Below are 17511 nucleotides of genomic sequence, written 5' to 3'. Positions count from 1 at the left end.
CCTCCTGCAGGGCTACCATACTACCGGTTTGATATGAATCCTGGCTAACTAAGTATATCAATATTTGTATATTAATATCAGTATATTAACTAAGTAAATCAATCATTAAAGCCAGGTTAGAATCTGCTAGAAGATAAATTAAGTAGAAAATAGCAATGAATTTAAACGAATAAAAACAAGATAACCATCTATATTAATGCTATGTTTGGAGGATGAAATAGCTATACTTATAAATATAAAGTAGTATTTACCCATTTCCTGGGTCGGCCCCTTGGTCGTTTTTCTCCAGTGGCTTCTGCTTTCTGTAAAAACAAAGATACATGATATAGATCCAAATTATTTGTAATTACATTATTAGACATCCTTGGTATTGGGCTAACTAGTGCATACTTCCTGCAACGCTGTTCTTTTATTTATCTACTGATTAGATGGCAGCTACCAAGAAAGAAAAAAAACTGCTACTATCTTACTCTTTCTCCCCCATCCCCATTCTTTCTCTTTTTCCCTTTTGGAGAAAGGCTGCAACCATCCTTTCATAAAACAGAATGAAAAGTTCATTGTTTAAGGAAGGAAATGGGTTTTTTTTTTTAAAAAAAGATATACTATTCACTGTGATCTTCATGTGTCTAGACTATTGATAAGAATGTATGGAAAGCAAATCAACATTCTTGACAAAAATTATCTTTGGATGTATCTGTTTAAGGAACTTTTCTTTGTTTGTGGGCCAAAACAAACTCAAAATGTTAGCAATGACTGCTAACATAAAAAAGCTGGGACTAGAGGAATGTAAGAAGATCAGGAAACATACTGTCTATACATAAATTAAACATTACACAATTCAGAGCATACTCAAAAGATACATTTATTTAAAAAGTTATTTCAGTTGCCTCCTCTCCAATGCTAAACATGATTTCGGTGGTAAGCACTAATATTAATTTAAATCCTATAAATAAAAAAAATTGTATGAAGTTAAATTCTTGAATGAATTTAACTGAATTAATACGGTATCTTGCATGGAGGCTTTAGTTTTTCGTACCTTCCCAAGTGATTTGCAAAAGTGGATAAAAAGCAATTTAAAATGTTGAATACTTATACCATTTATATTCTATGTTATTATTCAAAAGGAAATTTCCTTGAATAGGTTAAGACATTGTACAAAACTATAACTATTACTTGTTTGGATAAGGGCTCTATCTGGGTTCACACAAACCACAATTACATAAATCACGATTTAACTTCTATAATGGATGTGTTCATAAAACATGCTAAGCCATAGCTTTCTTAGCTGCAATTCAATAAAGAATAATTTGGTGAGTTCATATAAATTCTAAGACACATATTTTTTTAAGAAATGGTTAGATGGATAAACAGACCAAAGCAAAACCTAGCTAATTATATCATGGCTAAGGGCAAAATGTGAAGCCACCTCCTGACTCCAGTGATAACCATTAAATATTCTCACAGGACTGCGGTCTTAAGATTTAAGCAGCACTTCCCCTGCATTACTTATAAACAGCAGCCCTATACGTTAATATTATTGACTCCAGGAAAGGTGATATGGGGTGGTGGCGGTGATTGTCTGGATACTAGGAAGGCATCCAGGAGCCTTGCTCCACAGATTACCAGATATAAGATGTTGTTTCTTATGTAGCAGGAGGGGTCAGCTGGATCTGTTGCTATATTATACCAGCCTTCCTGCTGCATAGCGACCTCCCTGCCTAAGCTCCTCAATTCTGTGACTGGGCTGGCGGTGGAGTTTCCTGGGCTCTTAATCCTGGAGAACCTCAATCTGCCATTCTGGAAGAGGATCAGAGGTAGCTCAGGAGTTAGTAGCCATTTGTCGAATTGTCAAGACCCAACTCATCACAGCGGTGATATACCTGATCTGTTTTTTTGTGGCAGAGCTTTATGGATTTGGGGAAAATATTAATTTTGTCCCCCTGTCATGGTCAGATCACTGTCTGGTAAGGCTCCAATTCTCAAGTGCCACCCTCCTTTGTTACCTGGGCCCACCCCAAGTAACTAATGTAGCCAATTATTCTGAAGAAGATGCTGTTTGGTCTGACTAAAGCCTTAGTGACCAAATGGATTAGTAAAACTGTGGTAGCTTTGGATTGGATTGTGGCTGAATGGCCTCTCCATGATTCCCGATATTCTCTATCGTATATGATGGAACTGAGGGAAATAAAGCAGGTAGTGTGTTACTGATGAAAGACAAAGAGCAAAGACAACTGGACATGCTATAAGAGTCTGCCTTGTGGTGGTAAGGGTGGAGAAACTTAAGTATTTCCTCACCCTTATTGGGTCTCCCAATGGTCACCACAGTGATTGATTTGCTGGTTATACCTCTGTACATGCCTCCAATCTCCTCTCCAGACTTAAGTTTAGATGAGGAGGATGAGTCAGTCCCTGGCACCTCTGGAGGAGACAGGACAGTGAACCTGGGGGCTAGTGTAGATGCGGATCAGGAAGCAGCAGGCTCCAGCTCAACAGAGCAACTGCAGCTGGAACAACTGGATGGACAGTCAGCTGAGCTCGGACAGAGGGCATCACAACTGCAGCATGGTAGCGTTGAGACTCTAGGCAGGGAGCGAGCATAGCTGCCAGTGGCCATGAGGAAGAGGAGCTAACCCACTCCCTAATCCAAGGGTGTACAGGGCTGAGGAAACACGAACACTGGTCAGCCAGGCTACTTGCAAGGCAGCAACCTCATCCATCATGAGGGGCTGTCCCAGCATTAATTATTTAAGCCTGTTCAAAGAGAAGAACATTGCTGGAATCAATGTGTCCAGTTGTCTTGCTTTGTATCCCAGCCTTGTTGGGTTTCCTGCCTTGGACTTTATGATTTGGCCCTTTGGTTTGTGCCTTGACATTGTGCTTTGCCGGGCAGACTAATTCAAGCCTTTGGGTCCCCTGCCTTGTCGAGCATCTTTGCTCTGGCTTCTGCCTAGCTTCAGGGATTGAGACCGATCCTCTTGCCAGCTCCTTCAAGCCTCTGGTGGGGTTCAGAGGGGGTATGTGGGCTTTTATTTTTCAAGAACTGCTGGGGACTGTACATTTGGGCTTGGGCATTCAATGAAGACTTTTAATCTACTACTGTGTGTGAGTAGGGCAACACACTCACCAGACCTGTTACAGGTAATTCGGTCCCTCCTTAGAGAAGTAATATCGAAGTTCACCTACAGGGTTGCTGTGAAGAATGTACATCTGTACCTCTGGAAGATAAAGTTGCTTGCATTTGCTCTGTGTTAGACTTCAGCTTTAAAGAGAAACAATGGGAGGGGGTACAGCTTGCAAGGTGGAGGAGCAGTTTGAATTTGTGGAACCTGAGGATAGGACTCTCTTAGCTGCTAGTTTGGCCACCATATGCATATGACACTTAGCCTTATACTTCTACTTCAGGCCCTCTGAGTGATACTGTGGATATCCTATTCTAGTGGGACTTATGACAAGGTCTGACTTAACCCTAGGAAGACTGAGTGGGTGTGGTAGTATTTGGACAAAGTTCTTCACTCCTTAGTTCAAGATGGGTGGTAGTATTCCAGACAGACCCAATATACAATTTGTGATCCTCCTTGACTCACAGCTCCTGTTTAAAGACCAGGTGGCAGCAATGGCTAAGAGACTCTTTGCACACTTCCAGTAGTGAACCAGCTGCACCCGTTTCTAGACTGGGAGACCTTGTTCACTATCACCTATGCCCATGTAAACCTCTTGTTTAGATTGCCACAGTGTACTCTACATGGGGTTGCCCCTGAAGAGCACTTGAGAATTTCAGCTAGTTCAGAATGCAGTTGCGCACTAATAAATGGTGCTGGACATACAGCACATGCAGCGTAACTACTATGAGAATTGTATTGGCTAGCAATATTTTTCCGGTAAATTCAAATGCTGTTTGTCACCTTTAAAGTGTTACATAGCTTGAGACCAGCTTACCTAAGGGACCGTCTTTTTCCAAGAGTCTCTATCTGTCCAGTTCTATGTAGCTGCCTAGGCATGTTACCAAACCCATTAGCCAAAGAAAGTCCGATGACGAGGAATAGAAGATAGGCCTTTTCTGCAATAGCCCCCGCTCTCCGGAATATTTTCCTCTTAGAAATCAGAATGCCCCCAAACTTATTAACCTTTCCTAAGGCTTTAAAACTTGGCTATGTACAGGTAGTCCTTGATTTATGACCACAATTGAGCCCAAAATTTCTGTTGTTAAGTGAGACATTTGTTAAGTGAGTTTTGCCCCATTTTATGACATTTCTTGCCATTGTTAAGTGAATCACTGAGGTTGTTAATTAGTAACCTAGTTGTCAAGTGAATCTGGTTTCTCCATTGATTTTACTTATCAGAAAGTTGCAAAAGGTGATCACCTGATCTTGGAATACAGCGAAGCTTGTAAGTGTGAACCAGTTGTCAAACGTCTGAATTTTGATCATGTGATCATGGGGATGTGGCAAAGGTCGTAACTGAGAAATGGTTATAAATCACGTTTTTCAGTGCCATTGTAACTTTGAACAGCCACTAAATGAATTGTTGTAAATTGAGGTCACTGTACCTCAGCCTTGGGCTGCAAATGTTGTTAAGTATCTTGGCCACTATAAATATATTTTGAATGTTATTATTGTTTAAATGTGTGGGTTTTTTTAGAATTTTAAGCCACACAGAGTTACTGGTTGAGATGAAAGACTAGAAAATAAATTAAATAAAATGTAATCCCAGTAGTGCCCATATTCTTTAATTAGTGGTATGCCTATTTATATGTTTTTCTTTTTTTTCTTTTCTTTTAGTACTTCAATACTCCATTCTTTCAGTTCCTTACTGAAAATCTTTGTATAAGACTAGGCCTTGTAAAAGGAATTCTGATACAGCATGTGAAAATACTACAGCAGGTTTTTTTTACAGTTGGACTATAAATACATACACACGCACACACAAACATACTGAGAGTATTTGCACCAAGACAAATTCCTTATGTGTCCAACCATACTTGGCCAATAAAGAATTCTATTCTATTCTATTCTATTCTATTCTATTCATATATAAGTATATGTATATATGTGTATGTGTGTGTGTATACACACACACACATACACATATGAAATAAACATGAAAATATAACAGCACAAAATTAGATAACAAAATATCTTTTAAAATGGTTTTATAAAATCTTCATCTTCATATTCAATTATAAATATCACTTCATAGTATAAATGCAATTTTTTAAGATACCACGTTCAAACAACCTGCATGAAGAAACATATCTGTATTAACTATTTATATGAAATTCAGTGAATATTGCTTAAAATATTTCAGCAATGTCCTCTTTCACTATGGATCCAATTTTTTACACATGCCATCTAAAATCAATTTAGGTAGATTAATCCTGAAAGCATTTTTAAAGTGCATCTCAATTTCTATTCAAAATCTGAATTACTATCTTTTACTCCTTTCTATATAATCTCAAAAAATATGTTCTAGAAGATAATTCCAAAAAACTGAAAGATCCATAAATGGTAGCAAAGACAAAAATAAACTGTTCCCATCTAATGATCAGCACAATTTTAGCACCCAGATTTGACATCTCACCTTTGACTAACCATTTTAGTACAATTGGATAACTCCTAAATTACTATTTGTCAACATTAAATTGCTTGTACAATAAGGTTAGGCTTGCTAGATATTTAAGGTGTTTCTTTATGAAAACTATGTGTTGTTTATTTTAAACATTTATTTTATTTTATTTATTTTCTGTAAATGGTGAGAAATCCTGAAATAGCTAGGCCTCTGAAATTAAAAAAGAAATATTGAAACCACTTGCTCTTTCTAGTGAAGAAAAGGTTATAATTTATTCTCCAATGAAAAACTGATAGGAAACACAAGCAAGAACACATGTGATATCATCCCAAGACTGCTTTGTGAAACCATGTATCTTTGAGAGAAAATGAATGCCAATAATAAATCTAACAGTGTTGCATTGCATTCCATTACTGTTAAAAATACTGACATTAAAAACTGAATACAAACACAGACTGATAATCCAAATATCTCTGATTCACAGAAGTAGAAAACTAAAATGTTACAACCTCACTTCAGGGCAGGAACTGGATATACTTCATTAATTTAATTCACTGCAGTACAGTTATTCTCAAAAACATTTAAAGTATCTAAAAATGTTATGTCAAATCAGATAATTCATCTGACCCAATCCTACCTTATATTTTCATGTAAGTAAAAATAAGTTTCTGTTGAGAATGCATGTATTTTTAAAACAATTACTGTAATACATATCATTTCCAGAATAATAATAATAAGTCTTTATTGATTAGCCCTTGGGCCATATCAAAGTGCAAAGTTCCAGCAACAATCTGTTACTAAAATTTAATAAAAGCAATTCAAAATGAAATTTGATAAAATACTATTTAAAATGGAACTTGATAAAATACAATTTAAAATGGAATCTAGACAAAATACGATTTAAGATGAAATAGTAATAAAATACAATCCAAAATAAAACTGTAATAATGTACAATAATTTAAGATATAGATAAAATATAATTATATTTTGGAGTCATTTCCAGAGTGATAATTGTGTTATCCTTTTGCACAAATTCCTGAGACTCTCCTTTAATAGTTAAAACAGTTCTTCAAATATAATGTATTCATCTGTCATCTATCAAAGTAGACTTCAGAAATATTTGGAGCCTTACCCTAACTAGTATTTAAAACAAATGACTGAAAAATAAAATTATTTAATAGTTTCATGACTGAAAAAGTATCATGACTGAAAAATAAAGTTATCTAAGGGATAATTTGAGGGAGAATTTGGTCCTAGTGGAATATTTCCCCAAAAATAATCATAACAGCAATTTCCTACCACTCTTGGTGGAAAACTCTTTTGATTACAGGATATAGTTCTCAGATTAGACTTTGTTCAGAGGGATAAGAAAGACAATGATATATTCCAGTCAGGGGTAGGATTCTGCTGGTTAGGACTGGTTCAAATGAACCGGTAGTTCCAGTAAGCATTTGGCCCTGCCTGCCCGCCCCTGTTCTTTCCTGTGCTTTATTTCATTGTTTTAGAGCGCAGATGATTCATGCAGCAGAGCAGTTTGCCATTCCTCAGCTGTTTTTTTCACAGGGGCTGCAGTAGAAGGTAAGTATTAGAGCTGAAAATGGGCTTTTTAAAGTGCTCTGCACACACACAGAGCATGCGCTTGGTGTGTGCGTGCTCACCGAACTAGTTGTTACACCGGTTGAATCGCACCACTGATTCCAGTTCAAAAAAATAGAAAAAAGGGACAAAGATTTCACAACAGAGTGGTAATATCTTTCCAGCAATCCTATTGGTGTTACCTGAAAGACCCAATGAATCCATTGAACTTTATTCTCAAGTGATCACAGATACAGTAGAGCCAATGCAAATGTTCTTAAAGATACATTAAAGAAAGAATAACAAGCATCCAAATAAATGTTCTTTAAACCATATATGTATATTCCTCAGTGGTAACATTATTATACAACTAATTGATATGTGTTGAAGAAAAATGAGGATGAATTCAAAGCAATTAGCCAGACAAAGGTGTTCATTAATATTTTTCTCAATTCTCTCAAGTAGGATCTTAAGACAAAGATTCTACTTTCACAGACAAAACTTGAAGCCAACCTAAGCATGTTCCAAATTTCAAACCTATTTGAACAAAAAGCCTACACCTATTGCTGCTCATCTTCCCCAACACTGCCAAAAATAAACTGTATAACTTCAAGGGAAATTTTTTTTGCTATATCCTATCAAGGATATAGTTTGAATCAAAGATGGATATAAGAAAGCAAGCATTTCAGAAAGTTCATATGGCTAAAGCCCACCAAAGTATAACTGAAGACATTTCTCTAGCAAAATACAAGTAGTCCTCAACCTGAGACCACAACTGAATCCAAAAATTGTTTGGAAATGAGACAGTTGTTAAGTGAATTTTGCCCCATTTTACAATCTTTTTTGCAACAGTTGTTAAGTGAATTATTGCAGCTGTTAAGTTCGTCTGGTTGTTAAATTACCCACCCATCCCCACTATCAAAGTGGAACCTGAGCACTGCACTGTAGGAGAAATGGGCATTGAAGCAGCCAGCACGAGGGAAGAAGGCCGCTTTTCTTTTTTCTTCTCCCTATTTCACCTCCTTCCCTCGTTTCGGTTCCTCCATTGCCCGTTTCTTCATTGCAGCATCCAGGCTCTTCTTTGATACCTGGGGGGGGGGGGTAATTTAACAACAGGTTCACCCAGGGTCAGGTTGGCCATCGGGGGAGGCTAATCCCGCATGTGCAGTGCAGCTGGAGGACAGAGATGGGCCACACCTCCCACAACAACCAACCTGACCCTGGGCAAACCACTTGTTAAATTATTTGAATCCCACCACTGGATATACTACATAATCAATTCACTGTATTTTCTGTACTCTTAATATCCTGATAAGGTGAGTTACATCCTCACATATGGGTGAATTAGATGAAGCCTGACTTCACTCAATATGTAAAATACCAGGATTACCATTTTAGATCCTCCATTACTCTTTAGTCAATAGGATGACCACATAAAACTATTTTGCATGAGTCAGTTCCACTGATATCCAGCTTCAAGCTTCAGAATCATGCTAAAGATGTATACCGTTTACTGTATTCTGGTAAATAAAACCTGCCTCTTCATCAGTCTATACCTAAGTTACTAAGAAAAGAGTAGCACAATAGCACTACGAAAAGACTACCAATCACACTCAAACTGGAATGGAGAGAATGCTGCCTGCATGGTTTCATACAAATTAGCGCATGCTAAAGTAATCAAGTCACTGCTTTAGCAGACATGGGTTGCTTTACTTTATAGGATTACATTTCTGATTGCTTTTCATAACTATTACCAGTATGTGAATATGGTTATGAACTATGCACAAGTCAATGTAATCTTATTTCTTACTTTGCTATGTGCCAAGCTCTATGGCCCCACCATTTATTTACCAGCATGGTGATAGCTATGATACAATGTCATTTTTAAGGGCATACTCAAGATTAAGAATTGTTTAGTAACAGAAGAAGAATTCGTATTTGCATAGCACCTCAAGAATTATCCTGACATAAGCCATAAATTACAGGCACTTTGGAAATAAAGGAAACATGCTAACAAAAGCAGCTCTAGAATTGTTTTACTATTGGGGAGAGGAGAAATCACTGTTCTAAATAAAAAAAAAATAGCTGGAACAGCTAAAACCCTGCATCTTTCTCTGAGTGCAAATTTACCACAAAGGAGATTGGTTTCTTTTCCTAGTCCAAGTATAAATAAATGGCAGTTTACATACAGATGTGATCTATGCTTGCAAATTAGGCTTATTCCTCAGTGTCTGGATGATACTGTCTTAAGAATGGAAAAGACAATGCTGATGATATTCACACAGTTTAGGCTGTTTGTTTTAATTGACTGGTAAATAAAAGGCATATACATATTTAGGAGGCAATGGACATATGTAATTACATTTTTTTCTCAAAACAGTTTTATTTATTTTCTAACTACAATTTAAGCTGGATTTAGTTTTTAAAATGGGATGAATTTGTCATTTCATCTAATATGTACTTAAGTCCCATTAATATAATGAGAACTCACTTCCAAAAAATGATTTGTAATGCAATATCCCAAATGTGTATCTTTATCCTAAAAAAATTCTTTAAAAAACAAACTATTTTATCAAGCATAAACAAATATGAATTGTAAATCTAAAAATCTAGATTATGACCCATAAAATATCGATCCTTGTTTAAAAGCTATTAAACAATTTTCCTCAAATATTTAAAAAAATCCATTTTAAACAGCAACGTAAGAATTTGTTCAGTGACAGAAATACTTGAATTAGAACAGTCCTATGCTGCTTCCTATCTTCTTGTTTTACCTCTTATTTGATTCCTTTGTGAACTTAAAACTTTAAAAGAACTAATACTGCTGCTGTTATTTTAGAAAGCTCTATTAATTATACATTTATTTAGTTGTGGGTTTTATACTACTGTTTTTATGGGCTATTCTCTGGGATTTGTGCAGCAGACATGAAACAAGCTACTCATTAGATCCTGCAGCATTTTTATGTATTGTCAAGTTTCACACTACTAATTTCTTAACAAGCTCAATTTGTTTTAAATGCCTCCCAGGCCTGATTTCTAAGTCTACCAGAAGCTGTGTAACCTTTCAAAAAATTCAGCAATATACATCATTGAGCATTCCAGGACATTCCCAATAGATTTAATGGAATTTTCTCTAAAATATAACAAAGATCCACATCATTCACACATATATATCATATAGACACAGAGATATATTTGAAATTATGAAGTGTAAGAGTTCACAAGAGAAAATAATATCAATTAACCATGAGCTTCTTCTTTATTTGCCTGTCTGAATTCTAAAAGTAACATTTATCTTATAATACATTTCAATTACTTTACTTTGAGAAAGAAGCCACCTATTATTTATCATACATTTTGGCAACATTTAATTACCTAAAGAATCTACTTTTATGATAAAATAATTTTAGCACTGACAACTCCTGCTTTCAAATCTAGGTTGGAAATAAATGTATGTATGTTTGTGTGTGTGTGTTTTAATTATTTAATAGCAATATCTCAGACCAATAAAAAGCATAGAGTTACAGTTAACAATAATATATTTTGCCTAATAATTTAATATATCAAATGTGCACATTATGTTATTTTGTATACATTAAAATTGCAAAGTGGGTTATAATTCTTAAAGGTCCAAAAGGATAAAGCACTTCTATGATTTATATGCTTTTGTATACTTTTATACGTTATAATTTGTTCGTTACACTTTAAAATTTGTTTTTTATTAGCTGCTTTAACAATGAAAAGGCACAATATAAATTATTTAAACAATACATATATACAGTTTTTACATTGGAGCAAAGAAACTGAATTCATATGAATATACTTTAATAAAAACAAATCTATTTCCCCAGTAGAATATGGTTAGGATAGAGAACCATGCATGTATAAAATTAATTATCTACAACTCAACACCTTAGAAATGATACTTCAAATATAGGCAAATAGTCCTTTTATTAAACGGATATTTAAACCATGAAGGAAAACTTAACCAATAGTCACTTCTGTACATTCAATAATAAATGCAGAATATATGTTGGAAGATATATTTTAGAAGAGTTTCAAAATCTAGATATTATTGGCAGAATCCACTTAAAACTTCTTGAATGAAATCTTTTTCAATCATTGTAAGTTGAAAGTAAAGCTGCCTCTTCTGTGACAGCTATACAACACAAGTGTTTCACAGAGCCACAGCATCTAAGTAAATGGTATATTTTTAATACAAAACTGGTAACTTCTGCAGAGTAAAATTATTCTATTCTTAAAATAATCAACAATTTTAATAATTATGAATTATGAACAAAAGTGTAGCCATTCCTTTGTGAACATCTATAAATAAACCCTAATTCTTTCTAAATCAGCTTAGTATTATAAAATAATCATAGAAATATGCTAATTAACATTTATATATGTGCACAATCCTAAACCTATTTGTTCTGCAAACTGAATTTAATAGAATCAATAGTTAGGATAACCCAGAGAGCTGATTAATTATTTAAATTTATAAACCTCAAATACTGCTTTTGCTATAAACATGATAACTGCTTCATACAAAAACTAGAAGTATAAGTTTTGTGATGTGAGGTAAATAACAGATTCATTAATTGGTTTCACTTATCATGTTAAGTTATTATTTAAATTACTGAGGTTTGTTGAATAAACCACTATATATGGGTGTTAAAAATATCATTAAGCTATCAGTGGTTTACAAAATCACAGAGCATGATTTTGCACATCACACTGAACCAAAATGAAACACACTACAGGTAGTTTTCACTTACAACCAGATACTTACTGATTTGTGGCAGACCTCTCCAGGAATACTTGCAACCTGATTTCAAAGTACTGATGGCTAGCCCCCACCCCCACCCCCACAAAGTAGTCATGTGACATTTTGGGTTTTTGATGACTGACCTACATTTACGGCTACTTGTAGCATCCTGAGATCATAAGGTCACATTTTACAGCAGTTTTACCCCAAACTGACATTTATTTCAAGTTTTTCTCAAACCCGACCCATAGCAAACCACTGGTTCACTTACTTAAAAACCATCTCAAAAAAAAAAGTCATAAAATTATATCAATTGTATTGGTGTCCCAAATGACAACCATCACAATGTACCAGCATAATGGGCAGGCTCCTTTACAGTAATAAGTTGAGGACATTATGGCTCAGCAAGATTTGTATACTTATGTAGTTCAATTTTCTGTTTCCACAATGGCCAGCTGTGGGCTTAAGGAAAGCCTATAGCAGAATGGGAAAACCCTCCAGAAATTGTCATGAAATATCAGGGAAATCGGGGGTGGGGGGGTGGGATAGTTTTACAGATTTACAAAAAAAAAAGTGATGTACACCATGGATAGCTGTGTCCTTTGTAAATTCAGTCTTTTCCCACCTGGTCCCCTCCATAGGTATGGAATATCTGTTCCCAGCCTTCAAGACAATAGTCATGAAATTCTGGGAAAAAATAAAGAAGGCTCATTCAATTTTTCATTAAAGCTATTCCCATTAGTAGTCACTGATAAATCTTTTTAGAGAAAATGTCACTGGCTAATCATTGCTTGTCTTATATTGCCTTCTTTAATTTTATAAACCCTAACAATCACCTTACCTGCACTCTCTTTGGAGGGTGGGCGGTGGATTAAAGTTACAGATTATTTATGTTGTGCATGTCTGCATTCTTTCTACAATATTCTTTTTAAAAACAGATGTGCCCGTGAAATATATTTAGTATTTTAAATTCCATTTGCAAAAATGGGGAGAAAAAGGGATGGACAAAGGCAAAAGAATAAAAAAAAGTTTTCTATACTGAAACTCAAAGGAGCTAAAATTAAAGAAAGACAAAAACCAGTCCCTAAATTTAAAAAAAGCATTTATCATAGGTTGCTATAATAATTCATAATATCACCATTGACAATATCAAAACTGGTATGTATATATAAAAAAGTCCTAAAACAAGTTTTAATTAGAAGAATCCCACATCTGTATAACAATAATATTTGTGATTTTCTTTCTGATGTATTTGTAAATGAAAACCGCTGATGGTAGCAACTGGTCTACTAAACATGATGCATCACGTTTCAAAATTACTTAAAAGTGAGGTCAGCAGTATTCTTATAAAGAAACTGTAAATAGCTATAGTATACATTTGTCCATTATTATTTTGTTTAAGTTTTTTTCTTGTGGTATTATGTCTTAGGATCTGTTAAATAAAAAAAATTGTGTGAAGACAAAGTGGATTACTTCAATGAACTTGTCAATTCATGCTTCCTTCCCTTGACAATATTCAGAATGCAGTAATTGTTACAAATGTGGTATTTCCCCCCTCCCCAGATATACTTTTAAAGTCAAGCAAGAAATATAGAGGATAACTTGGTATTCAACCCTGATGTCTGATGATAATAAAGATGATGATAAAAGATAAACATATATCCTGACACCATCAATGTATTACTTAGCTATATAGTTAACAAAACATTAGAGTAATAATTCACCTAGGTATATTAAAATTGTTCAGAATGTGAACATTTAGTGTTAGATACTAACAATAGTTGAATTTATTTAACAGTAGTAAATATAGTTAGTGAAATCCTGAATTTGGAAATTAAACATATGTAGAAGCTTTGGGGGTGGGGAATTGCTTCTCATATGTCCAAGATCCTTTTCCAACATTCCTGCCTGAAATATTATTAAAGTGGCTCAAACCCCACAAAGTTCAAAGGTTAAATGTGAAACTGTTTAGACAATAGCTAAAAAATAAGAGGTAATGAAAGCAAATCTTTTGTTCTGACTACTCTCACCTTTTGAGCTGCTTTAGAGGGACTCTTGTTTTTGCTTCCTTTAGGTCTTCCTCTTGGTCTTTTGGGAGATGGCTCTCCTGTCGGTTCCTAAAAACAGAAAACACACTGTTGTCTCCAAAAACTCCGCAGAAATCTAAATGCAAACATCAGAATGTAACATACACACTTGTTTTATGTCAATGAGTGACTCAACTTGGATAGTGAAAGAGAATGTTAAACAGGAAAATAACAGTATATGTTTATCTGCTTTATTTAAAATGTTTCTCCATAGCAGCTTGAGCTCCATAGAAAAACAATGAAAAAGTATGTCAGATATTATAGCAGATACATTTTCCGCAACCAAACACACCTAATAAGATTATGTTTTATCATTCTAATCAGTGGAGGCTCTTCCTATTCACCTGATAATTGTTTATTAAATATACATTTGTAATCACTTGAGACGGAATTCCAACCTTAAAGAACTTTTAAGGCATATTTTTTTCTCGTTATGAAAGTTACCACAGTGAGCTTTGCTTTGTTCTGTAGTTTACAATACACTTTGTCTAGCTTAATGGAATTTATATATTGTACAGTATTTGGGGGCTTTGCATGTTCTGGCCTGATGAGAAAACGATTTAAAGTTTATAGCATGACTGCAATTCAGAATATATAAAACCAGTTTTTGTTCAGATATTTTCCCCAAATGGTTTCTGTTTGATCAGAAACGGAAGACTGCTTAAATGTGTAGGATTCTAGTTTTTAAATTCAAATATTTATTCAATGAATCATATGGATTAAAAGAAAAAAAAATCCACTTTCAAATATCGAACATTTTAGTTGGATTACAGGATGAAGTTCAACTAATTAAGTGCAGTTGTGAATGGATCTTAGAAACGGCTGCATTCTTTAGGTTGCAAAATTAAGTTCCTAATCCTATACATGCTTACCTGGGACTAAAACCCAGCGTTCAGTGGGACTTACTTCTGGTCAGGCATGCATAGAATTTCACTGCACTATAAGTGACATAATTTTTTAAAAAAATCAAGCCAAAATTCAGCACTGACTGGGAGAGAAGTGGACTTTTTTTCAGTACTGTGTATTTCATAATATTTCATTTTCAAACAAGGATCTTCCAATATAACACACTTCTTTCAAAAATAAACTGATACTGGGATGGGAAGGGGTCACTGAAACCATGATAGTTTAACAAAGATAACACAATGTGTGTGTGTGTGTGTGTGCGTGTTTGTGTGTATTTGTGTGTGTGTGTTTATACTGTCCTTTCCCAAATATATTTATTGATTTATTGTTGGGGATGTGAAGAGAAAAGTAGGGTAAGTGTGAGGTCTTAGCTAATGATCATCCATCAGCCCCGCAAATTTAAGGGAACCCCCCACTTCGAGGTATTTTACATTTCAGGTTTCAGATCAGGAAGTGGTTTGATGCTAATGAATGAAAAAAAAATTATGCCGCGGAAGCCAGCTTTAAATGCACTTAAGAGGGCAACTCCTATTGCTGATAGCTGCCTCGAAGGAAATGGAAACCAATCCAAACAACAGAAAAAGTTCTCCATGCGGCTAGGCAGCGCTACAATAGCAACCTTAATTGGATGCATCCGCAGAGAATCTCTCTCTCCCCATGACTTGAAGGGAGTAGGACAACCCGAGTATCCCCGTAGCATGTTTACTTTGCCAAATGTACGACATATTAGTTATGGATTTCACTTCGTGGGGAAAAAAAAAGGGAATGGCCAGGACTCAAATGTCCCACGAGCACTCACACAGCCCTAAATCACGAAACACCCTTTCCCACACAGAGTAATCGGTTTCCTGGACTGGAGGCGGGAGGGGGGCCAGACTAAACCTCGAGGAAGTCAAACAATCCTACAAAATGTAAAGTAAACATGCAGCCAACAATGGCTCCCCCCTTTGAAACACACAATTGGGGAGTCTGACCCCCCCCACCTCTCGGCCACGATGGGAGGGGGTGAAGTCGGATGGGACCAGAGGCGGCAACAGCCACTGCGAGACGAGCTAGAAGACACATGGCACAAAGATTGAGACGTAGCTCAGACAGCCCTGACTCCCATTCTTCCTTTCAGTCCGCTCAGACTCAGATTTAAACTTTGCTCGAAACTAACCCAAGAGCGCTGGTTGGTGGGACCGGAGCCGAGTAAAAGCACACAATAAAGGCAAAGATAAGTTTTTGCCAGTTCCAAAGAAACAAACGCACGCGCGGGCGGGCGGGCGCGCGCGCCAACATTTCTCCCTCTTTTATACGCGCGCGCACACAGGCACACGCACACACACATTCCACCCCTTCCCCTTGCCAGTGGGATTTGCAGCTCCGAGCCGCTTCGTTACAGTTGCTAACGAGCAAAGAAACCCGTGTGGCCGCCACAAAACTTTTACATCTACAAACACACACCACCAATGCCGAGGAGCTTGCAAGGCACGTGTGCGCCCGATTCTCACATCTCTGGTCTGTCCTAGGTTAGCTAGAGGAAGTACTGACTTGTGGCTGTTTCCTGGGTCTCCCTCGTCCCCTCTTCGGCGGTTCGGCGGTGGCAGGTTGTTCTTTGGCAGCCGCGGAAGAAGTCGAAGGCTGCCCGGCTCCGTCGCCTCGTGCGCTCATCGTGACTCCTTGCTGCCTTTCAGCCTCTCCGCAGGCTCTCAGCTCGCTCCCGTTCCGCGAGGCGCCTTAGAAAAACTGGAGGATTCAAAGGCGACCCCGTCCGCTCGCAACCCCACGGCAGCACCGCTACCCCTACCACCACCACGCCGGACGTCCTGGTGTTGCCAAAAGGAGAGGAGAAAAGGAGGAGGAGGGAGATGATGGTGGTGGTGGCGGCGGCAGCGGCAGCAGTAGTTGGGCCAGTGAGGCTGGTGCTGGCGGTGGCGGCTGCAGAAGGAGGCGGAGGGGGGAAATCTCCCCTCTTTTCAATTTAGCGCCGGGATGGAAATACAGGAAGACTTTTTTGTTTTGAGAAAAAGTGGAGGGAGTGGAAAGAGATAGAAGCGCTTGAAATGCTAGGAGAGAGCAGGGACTGTGGGTGGGTGAGTGGGTGGGCGGGCCGGCGGGAACGCTCCTCTTACGAGCGCAAAGCAAGTGTGGGCTCCGCAGACTTCGGCGCGTTCAGGCAAGCAACCCGAGTTAGAGAAGGCACTCGGAAAAGTGTATAACCCAGCGCGCCTTTCGGCTGGGCTGAAACCGGATCGTGCACGTTGGGAGTGAAAGAGATCACACGGACACAAGAGAGAGAAAGAGAAAGCCTCCGAGAGGTTTATGTGTTTGCCTCCGTAATGATATGCCGAGAGACAACGGCCGGCAAGGGGATGGAAACACTAGATGCCTGTCCTCGATAAGTAACCTGCGTTCAAAAAAAAAAAAAAGAAATATTTTGCCATGGGTGGGAAAGAAACAGGAGGCAGCAAGAGGGGTGGGGGAGGCCACCATGAGGACAAGAAGAGGAGGAGACAAAACCAGAGAAAAGGGGAAAAAACAAATGAGGACCGGACCTAGACCAAATGCTGTAAAAGATTAAAAGGAAAAAAAAACAATCGCACCTCAAAGAACGGGCCCTTCCAAGA

The 17511-nt window shown here is 37.2% G+C and overlaps 1 protein-coding gene across 2 annotated transcripts in view; it reads right to left on the bottom strand.

The window, feature by feature from the left end:
- The window catches only part of HMGA2 (high mobility group AT-hook 2), a 186428-nt gene extending 169130 nt beyond the window's left edge, over positions 1 to 17298 (bottom strand). The window contains exons 1-3 of one of the 2 annotated variants that reach the window (XM_026708668.2): positions 16436 to 17298; positions 13940 to 14026; positions 252 to 302 (exon numbers count right to left, since the gene is read on the bottom strand). In XM_026708668.2, the coding sequence (XP_026564453.1) occupies positions 252 to 302; positions 13940 to 14026; positions 16436 to 16555 (258 nt within the window). In that variant the 5' untranslated portion in view covers positions 16556 to 17298. The remainder of the gene's footprint in view (positions 1 to 251; positions 303 to 13939; positions 14027 to 16435) is intronic. The other variant, XM_087934444.1, reaches the window with a different exon arrangement.
- Between the last annotated feature and the right edge of the window lie 213 nt (positions 17299 to 17511).

The sequence above is a fragment of the Pseudonaja textilis genome, chromosome 5 (assembly GCF_049901715.1).
Source record: "Pseudonaja textilis isolate UNSWEBS1 chromosome 5, rPseTex1.2, whole genome shotgun sequence".
Lineage (NCBI taxonomy): Eukaryota > Metazoa > Chordata > Lepidosauria > Squamata > Elapidae > Pseudonaja > Pseudonaja textilis.
This window is presented reverse-complemented; position numbering and strand designations above follow the sequence as displayed.